Source organism: Myripristis murdjan, chromosome 11 (genome assembly GCF_902150065.1).
Source record: "Myripristis murdjan chromosome 11, fMyrMur1.1, whole genome shotgun sequence".
Classification (NCBI taxonomy): Eukaryota; Metazoa; Chordata; class Actinopteri; order Holocentriformes; family Holocentridae; genus Myripristis; species Myripristis murdjan.
Genome location: NC_043990.1, coordinates 3,421,309 through 3,430,657, shown reverse-complemented (window position 1 = coordinate 3,430,657; position 9,349 = coordinate 3,421,309). Strand labels below are relative to the sequence as shown.

Here is a 9,349-nt window from a genome sequence, read left to right as displayed (position 1 = left end):
AATGAAATAAAATAAATAAATAAATAATAAATATTATTTTATTATAATTATTAGTTTGTTTTCATAATGATACTAATAGCCTAATTAATAATACTATTTTAAAATGGAGGGCACATTTTGTACTGTCATTTTGTAAAATCGGGTTTTTGGCATAAACCTCAGACTGGGATTTTACTCCAAAAATCTGCTGATAAAGTCTTCAGGAATTTTAAGTAGGATGGAGAGTCATTGATAACGGTGGAATGACTGGAATTGGAGGGGAGGGGATCCTCATTTGAATATGGGAGAGTATTAAATACCCTCTCGTGGCTGGCTGTTGCAGCATCCTGCAAGAGGCCGAGGGAACCTGTTAAAATGGTAGGTGTGTCTCTGAGAGCCGCGGCTCAGCTGCAGCAAATGATCCGGACTCAGTGCGGATTAAACATGTTTTCCTTTCAAAAAACAAACGCATAATTTTTTTAAACAGGGGGTAAACGTGTATTTTCTCTAAAAATAATTATGTTTTTTTTAAAGGGGGAAATCTATAGAGAGTGGAGTCTGCTCTCGTGGGAACATGACTGGGAGCGCAGTTTCCTACAACAGGTTTAGTTACTTACTTGCTGACTTGCGGTGCAGCTCCGTGCCGCCGCAGGAAGAGGCGAGGCGGCTCCCTGCAGCCCGGAGCTCCTGGCTCCTGGCTCAGGGCGCGAGGCCAGGTGCCGAGCACGGGGTCTGCACAGTCTGAAGGAAACAACCAAACACATTTCCTGGAGTGAACCTGTAAAATTTGTGATGTAATCCGGTTCCCTCTGCACACCAGATTAGAAAACAGCACCTGACGTGTCTCTGTCTTTGTGCTTCCAGCTCCTGTCCGTGTTGGCTGTGATCCTGTGGGCGCGCACTGCCGGGCTCAGCGCGAGCGCGGCGCTCATGACCTTTCAACACCGAGACGCGAGCACGGGCTTGGCGGTAGTATGTGACCGCTGCCCCCCGGGGAAATGCCTGCAGGCGCCCTGCACGGCCACGACGAAGACGGAGTGCGCGCCGTGCCCGACGGGCTCCTTCACGGAGCTGTGGAATCACGTCACGAAGTGCCTCCGCTGCTCCATGTGCGGACACAACCAGGAGGTGACGCGGCCGTGCAGCGCCGAGCGGGACTGCAGCTGTCAGTGTAAGGAGGGCTTCTACTTCCAGAAGAAGTACGAAATGTGCGTGAAGCACACCGACTGCCCGCCCGGACACGGAGTCCTCATCAAAGGTGCGACTTACCTCAGAAACACGTCACTGATCCCCGAGGGGACACTGGGTACATTTATGTAGTATTTTAAATTGAAATATTCGCATCCAGTCATTATAAACTGTGTGTGATAAGAAAGCCTGTGTGGTATTTTGGGGTGGAGGGCTTGTGCCACTCAACTCTCAGATGTGCATTTGTCTTTGTAGTGAGGGCTTTAGCGATATCAAAATATGTTTTTAGATTCTGTACAGCATTTTTTGGGAGAATGGAGCTCCATCACTTCAGGAGGAGTTGACGTGACCTGTTGATTGGTTGAGATATTAGGAAAATACATCCATTTGAACTTTTGTTCAAATGGATGCTCCTGATACTCAGTGTCACCTCCTCAGGTCCAGCTGTCCAGTCTGATGCAGTTCAGCTCAGCAGCTCTGCCATAAACTCTACCTTTTAACAAAGTTTATAATGTTCAGTTTGTGTTGACATTGTGGAGAATGTGTCACTTTAATTCTGTGTTTATTACTGAGGTTGTAGTTTGCAGAGATCTGCTACTGGACTACATTATACTGAGAGGTGTTTCCAATATTTTGTCCTCCTTATTGATATACAGTGTGGGGGACAGAAATGGGGGAAACAGCTGTCAGTAAAGTGCAGTTCAGTCCAACAGCAGCACTAACTATGAGCTCAATGCCAAACACAGAAGTGAATGAACACCTCTGTTACTGTGACAACAAGACAAGCTGAGCATTATAGGCAGCAGGAGAGGAAACTTTATGGCACAACAGCTGGATTGGGCTGGATTAGATTATACAGGTGGAGCTGATAAAATGACCTAAAGTTTTCATGACAGGTGAACAGGTTGCCAGAGTTTATTTAAATAACATCACCCCTACCATGATGATTGCCCCTGGCTTTAAGTGATGTAATCAAATCAAATCAAGTCACACTTTATTTATAGAGCAACTTTTGTGCAAAATTGCGATATGAGATGCTTAACAATACAATGAAAATGCAACAATACTATGACGATGCAACCATGCACAAGGAGAAACACGACACAGTAGAGAGCAGTGTATCTCCAGCCTGGTGTGAAAACAGGACTGTATGTTACTGAAAAGCCAATGAAACTCAACATTTTTTTAAAAGACATCCTGTGGTGAATATTAAAGACAAATGTACTGTTGCACCAGCAGCCACTGAAATACTGACGTAACCGTGGAGACTTATTGCGGTGACTGTTCAGGAACGGCATGCTGTTTGTGTTTTGAAAGGTCAAGCTCATTTTATATTGCGAAAATGTCAGCAGCCAAACTGGGATTTCATTTTTCTCAGACTCAGCACACAGATACTGGTTTTGCAGCACAGTAACTTGCATTGCAATGTCAGAAACATATCTTTGTAATACTGTATCAGTCGTCAAGGAACGCCCACCTCATTCTCCTCAAGATGTGGTTACGCATGGTTAAATTTAGGCATGAGATTAGAGGTGATGAAGTTTGGATGTAGATTAGAGATGGTTAGAGATTAGAGATGGTTAGGGTCAGGCCGTGGTGTGGTTAGGGTTAGGGTTAGGGTTTGTTAGGTGTTCCTTGAAGCTTTTGAGATCTTGACTTTGCTGCTGGACCCTGCCGGTGTGACCCAGTCGCAGCACTGTGTCTGTATTTTATTGCCTTTTTCTTGTTGGCACATGACTGTTGTGTGTAAATGCACAGTCCCACCTTTCCCAAGAAGCTTTTCATTTGCAAACAAAAGGCTGTGCAGCTCCGTTTGGCCGACTTGATCAGAGATCGTCTACATCGGGAGATGTTCCACCTCCGAGATCTTATGGTGCCAGAGTCAAATGAACAGCGGTCAATAGGATTTATCCAGGAAATCATCTCTTTAAATTATATATATATTTTAAACTGTGAATTGGTGAAAATGAGCAATGACACTGTTTAAAAAGATCCATGTTTCTATCATCTTAGATGAAGGAAATCTGGAACCATGTAAAGAATTATATCCCAGCAGCACAGAGCCTCAGTGCTCGTGGAAATCTTCAGAAACATTTAATTTACAGCCATGGATTTCACCTCAGCTCATAATTCTGTCTTCTTCATAAAATTTTGGGCCGTGGAACAATGACAGTAATGGTCCAGTTGCTGATCAATATTTGGAATCAAATCTCTCGATCATTTTATAGCGTTTAGCCCAGAGATGTCAGAGAAACGGTCTGGGGGCCAAATTCAGCCCGAGAGCACATCTCATCAGCAAGTCTCTATGATAAATTGCTTGATAAGTTAATGATAAATGACTAATTAGAAATAATGATAAGCACTACTAACTATCCATCAGCTGGAAGTAAAATAAAAACCGGCAGGCTGGTTGCTGCATTCAGTTAGTTTAGAAAAAAAGATTTTTTTTTTTTTTTTTTTTTTTTTATATTTTATTTTTTCTTTTATACATATACACATATTTATCACAGCAGGAGGATATACAAATATAGAACACAAAACCTCCCACAACTCAACTTCCCTCAGAGAAAAAGGAGACTTGGCAGTGTAGAAAAAACAATCAAAAGTTAAATAACTCAAAATCCATACACACCAAGACATATTTCCTAAGTGCTATAATCAAGCCAAATATTCGAACAAAAAGTTCTACTCATTGCACTAATTGAAAATAATAATTAGATAATTAGGTAGTCTTCCTACCATACGTCATGATGTAGGGGAAAAAAGTAAGAAACACTTCATATCGCAATTTTCCTATATAAAATAAATAAAATAAATTAAAAAAAAAAAAAAAGGAACTAAAATAATATCCAAATGTATACCCTCAAAACAAGACAGAAACAAGACAACAAAACCAAAATCCTAACAAAACAAGCAGACATAAAAGGTGGGGAGACCCCACTTGAAACGAACAAAACAACAAAACAACACAGACCATTGCACTCAGGTCTTATCCTTGTCACTATGCCTTACATTGGCCTAAGAAATTCTTAAAATCAAATTCTATATGAGATTGCCATATTTTTAAAAAGTCTGAGGATCTGCCTTTACTCTTGTAATAAATATTGTCAAGTGTAAGATAGCTTGAGAGTTCGTTCCACCAGTGGACTAATACTGGGGGTTTAGATTCTTTCCAATTCAAAGTTATACATTTCCTGGCTGCCAACATAGCAAGATCTATATATCTGCATTGATATTTGTTCCACTTATCAGACATACTAGTTCCCAAAAGACATAAGCGAGGTGACAAAGAGACATATACATGTAGACATTGAGATATCAACTTGGTAACAGAATTCCAAAAGAAAGAAAGTATGTCACATGACCAAAACATATGAAAAAATGTTCCTTTTTGTTTCTTACAACGCCAGCAGAGAAATGACATCTCACTGTTCATTTTATGTAATTTCTCTGGCGTGTAATAAATCCTGTGTATCATCTTAAATAGAGCTAGTTTATGCCTTAAATTGTAAGAACATTTATGAACTTGCCTACAAATGTAAGACCAATCGTCTTTCTGTATATCTATATGAAGATCTCGTTCCCACTTACATCTTAAACTATCAGTATTTATAACAGAACATTCAGCAAAAATGTTGTAGATCTTAGAAATAACCTTTTCCTTGTTCTGCTGCTTATTATTTAATATACCATCAATTTTTGATTGTGTAGGTTCTTGAAGAGAACCATTTACAGTATTTACTACATGTCTTATTTGAAAGAATCGATATAAATGGGAAGAAGGTAATCCATATTTCTGTTGGAGCTGATCAAATGAAAGAAACGTCCCATTTTAAAACAGATGACAGAATTCCTGGATACCTTTGTCATACCAAAGAATAAAGGTGTCATCCTTACAGCATGTAATACTTGGATTCTTCCAAATTGGAGAAAAGGGAGAAAGGGAAATCTTGTAACCTAACAATTTATGAGACAATTTCCAAACACTGAGACTATTTAATATAACCGGATTCTTAGTAATTTTGTTCACTTCTTTAAGCTCAATATATGGTAAATGTTTCAATCTGTAAGGGGAAACATCCAGGGTTTCTATTCTTTTCCATGAACATGAATTATCTAAAAACCATTGTTTAAATTGAGAAAAAAAAAAAAAAGATTTCAAAAAAGTGAAAAATTGACGTATGAATGTATGATTTTTTTTTTAAAGAAAGATGAAGAGAGCAGCTAGTGGACGTGGCTGAGCCTCCTCTCTCTGCAGACTTTGTGTAACACTCCTGGTTTTTCCCTGCAGGCACGGCACAGCAGGACACGGTGTGCCAGCTCTGCCCCCGAGGTTCCTTCTCCGATCAGGCGTCGTCGCTGCAGAACTGCACGCTGCACCGTGGCTGCGACGCTCCGGGCCAGCGGCTGCTGCTGAAGGGCTCCACGTGGCACGACAGCGTGTGCACGACGTGCGAGGAGCTCGGCTCTCGAGGTAAGAGCTTTCCTTGAAAAAGGTTTAATGCTGTGACGGGTCTCATTGCTGCCTTCAGGTGTTCCTGTAGAGTCCCTGCTTATGAGATCTGAAGTTACAGGCTTGACACTCCTGTCATCTTTGCAGTCAGTTTGACCCCATTCAGGGTTTAACAACTCTAAATACAGGATTAACATTGTTTTTTGCATCGTTTTAGCTTCCAGAAATTTGTTCGGTAATCTTCCTCTGGAATCCAGGCAAAAAAGAGCAATTAAAACAAGCAATAATGCAAATCAGCACTGCATCAGTAACGCAAAAAGACAAAAACAAGCCAAATGTAAAGATAACAGAAGTAAAATAACTGTACATATGAAACAAAAATAGTAACCTACAATGAAAACAAAAATGAAATAGTCAAATATGCAACGTCAAAAAGCAAAAAAAAGTAATTCCAAGTAGAAGCTCTATTAGAATGTCTACTCATAGGTCGTCAACAAGAAACATAAAGTATCTGACATAAACTTGACACATAAAAAGTTTTATCATAATAATTTTCAGGAGGTTTACATTACTGGGTCAAATTGACCCCAGATGATAAAAAATGTTAATAAATTTGAGTGTAACAGCAGGGTTAAATACTGTCCAGTTAGAAATAATAACCAAATGGACCACATTACAAAATTTGCGCTTTTTGCTGGCTGATATTTTACTGTAGGACTCGAGCAGCACCAATGTGTCGTTTGGTATCACTGATTGATATTGTTTGATAATACTTTAGTTTCAGCCAGCAGCTCCATATGGAACAGCACTTAACAAAAAAAAGAAATTCAGACAAGAAACAAAAAGAGCAGACATTTAGAGAACATGAGAGTCACCGAGGACAAGACGCAGTGCATCATTTAATCATTTAATTAATCATCATTAAACTTTAGAATCGACTGATACACAAGAGTGTTTCAGTCTGACGTTATTAAAAAAAAAAAAAAAAAAACATGAGTGCATATATTTTAGGGCTACTTCAGGCGACCCCATGCAGGAATCAAACCCCAATCCCTGGCAGTGTTGATCTCCACTGGGAATGGAGCCAATGAGCCTCACCAGTGTTACGCCGCTTTGTACAGAAACCAAAAGTCCAGAGGTCAAGCTCATTGAGTTTCTACCCCACTTGATGCGATGAAATTAGAAACAATAAGGAAGGCAGCTGGACAGGAAGGGAATAACAACACAGGTCTCATTGGTTCTGTCCGACTTTCCTGAGCTGTACAATGTGCTGACGTCAAGGGAACAGCTTGTTCTGCGAAGGAGAGCAGCAACTTTATGACCAATCCCATATCCAAACTACCTCCAGACTTCTAGCCAAAGAGCTGTGAGGAATAAAAACCCATGACCCAGGTGGTGTTTGTGCTTTGGTCTTGGGCAGCAAAGGGTCGTTCCTTTATAGGTCCATGTCGCTCATTTTAAGAATGTATGTACTGAATGAATGCAGCTCTCTTTCCTGAAATAGAAATCAGAGAGAAACCCCTACAATTTTGTATGTAGAACAGGGATCCAGTCCACAGTCGGTGAATGTTGCTATTACTTTGTAGCCGTAAGACGCTCGGTTCAGTTATCACGCTGAAATGAAGCTTGTATTTTTTGCATTTTTACCTGTGTGACCCCGATTTTAAAGCTGATTTCTGTGCAGGAATTCACACAAAAATCTTATGGACCAACACTTTCCTTTTGATGATAAATTCAGGGGTCATTTCTGCAGTTTCTAGCCTTAGGAAAGAGCAGTGCACAGTCAGAAGTATTGACTTCCCTGTCCCGGGACAAGGAAGTCAGTAATGAGTAATGAATAATGAATTCCTCAGAAAGGATGTTGCAGTTCTGTTTCCTAATCAGCTCGATCGTTATGTCTTTGCTTACAGACGGAGCAGACTACCTCCGGGAAATCCTCCCGGCTTTCTTCGTCCATCAGAAGATGCCCATCAAGCGTCTGCAACGGCTCTTGCACAAGCTGCCGCCCCAGAACGGCATGATACCGCAGAACAAGATCTCGACGCGCAGTCGGAGGGATCTGTACGCGATGATCAACACGTGGATGGTGAACGTCAGCACGGAACAGCTTCGGCAACTTCCGATGACGCTGACAAAGATCAGAGCAAAAAACCCGGCCAGGAAACTGGAGAACAAGCTGCGGCAAATCGACTCCGCCTTGGCCAGCCCCTGCGTGACTGACAGTCCGCTGGTGGAGGTGGTGGTGATGGCTGAATAGGCAGAGATGGAAAATATGTTTGTTATGCGTTTGGGAGGAAGCACTTTTTAGCTGGCTTTATTCATTTTGAAAAACATGCATACTTATTCTAAAATGCTGCCCTGTTACTGTGTTCAGACCAAAGGCAAAGTGAGTTTGCCACGCTGCACACTGACAGCAAATTTGCTCTGAGAAAGATGCTAAATTTTACGGAAGCGTAGAGCTGCCAGACCAAGAAAATAAAAACCGAGAGGCTCAGTATCACGTAATTACGTAAAAAGTTTATTGTTATAACAATATATTTTCACGTTATAACGTGAAATTATCACGTTATTTCATTATATGATGTTTTTTCACGTTATAACGTGAAAATATCACGTTATTTCATGATATGCTTTCACGTTATAACATGAAAGTATCACGTTATTTCGTGATACGACTTTTTCACGTTATAACGTGATAGGTATCACGTTATTTCGTGATACGAAGTTTTCACGTTATAACGTGATAGGTATCACGTTATTTCAAGATAGGACATTTTCACGTTATAACGTGAAAGTATCACATTATTTCGTGAAACGTGTTTTTGTTTACTGTCTGCTGGCCATATGTAAATCATGGCTGCTTTACATGATGCCATTAGATCATATTTCATGCTTGGCTTGAGACATGGGGAGATTTTACAGTTATTGGGCTCCGTGGATGACATTCATATAAGCATGCGTACCCTGAGAAGAATTTTGAAAACAATGGGATTATACCGGAGGAAAAACGAGTCGGACCCTCTTGAGGTAGCGTCATTCCTCATTGATCAGCTGGAGGGACACGGCCGGCTGCATGGATACAAGCTCCATCACCTCAACTGCATCCAAGCTGGATATGTTGTCACCCAAAGTACAGTGAGGCATTTGTTAAAGTTTCTCGACCTCTCCGTCTCTGTTCAACACCGCGGGGGTCGAGAAACACTGTACTTTGGGTGACAACATATCCAGCTTGGATGCAGTTGAGGTGATGGAGCTTGTATCCATGCAGCCGGCCGTGTCCCTCCAGCTGATCAATGAGGAATGACGCTACCTCAAGAGGGTCCGACTCGTTTTTCCTCCGGTATAATCCCATTGTTTTCAAAATTCTTCTCAGGGTACGCATGCTTATATGAATGTCATCCACGGAGCCCAATAACTGTAAAATCTCCCCATGTCTCAAGCCAAGCATGAAATATGATCTAATGGCATCATGTAAAGCAGCCATGATTTACATATGGCCAGCAGACAGTAAACAAAAACACGTTTCACGAAATAATGTGATACTTTCACGTTATAACGTGAAAATGTCCTATCTTGAAATAACGTGATACCTATCACGTTATAACGTGAAAACTTCGTATCACGAAATAACGTGATACCTATCACGTTATAACGTGAAAAAGTCGTATCACGAAATAACGTGATACTTTCATGTTATAACGTGAAAGCATATCATGAAATAACGTGATA

The 9,349-nt window shown here is 40.8% G+C and overlaps 1 protein-coding gene across 1 annotated transcript; it reads left to right on the top strand.

The window, feature by feature from the left end:
• Nucleotides 1–330: 330 nt before the first annotated feature.
• Nucleotides 331–8,059, top strand: LOC115368424 (tumor necrosis factor receptor superfamily member 6B-like). The gene is made up of 4 exons (XM_030064546.1): nt 331–357; nt 844–1,237; nt 5,459–5,641; nt 7,531–8,059. Exons 1-4 carry the CDS (start codon nt 355–357, stop codon nt 7,875–7,877), a joined length of 927 nt encoding a protein of 308 aa, XP_029920406.1. The 5' UTR covers nt 331–354; the 3' UTR covers nt 7,878–8,059.
• Nucleotides 8,060–9,349: the final 1,290 nt, after the last annotated feature.

What these genes read in the sequence shown, in the direction of transcription:
- LOC115368424 (XM_030064546.1), top strand. An exon ending in ACACGGAGTCCTCATCAAAG is followed by an intron (nt 1,238 to 5,458) that starts GTGCGACTTACC and finishes TTTTCCCTGCAG; the next exon opens with GCACGGCACAGCAGGACACG. An exon ending in CGAGGAGCTCGGCTCTCGAG is followed by an intron (nt 5,642 to 7,530) that starts GTAAGAGCTTTC and finishes CTTTGCTTACAG; the next exon opens with ACGGAGCAGACTACCTCCGG.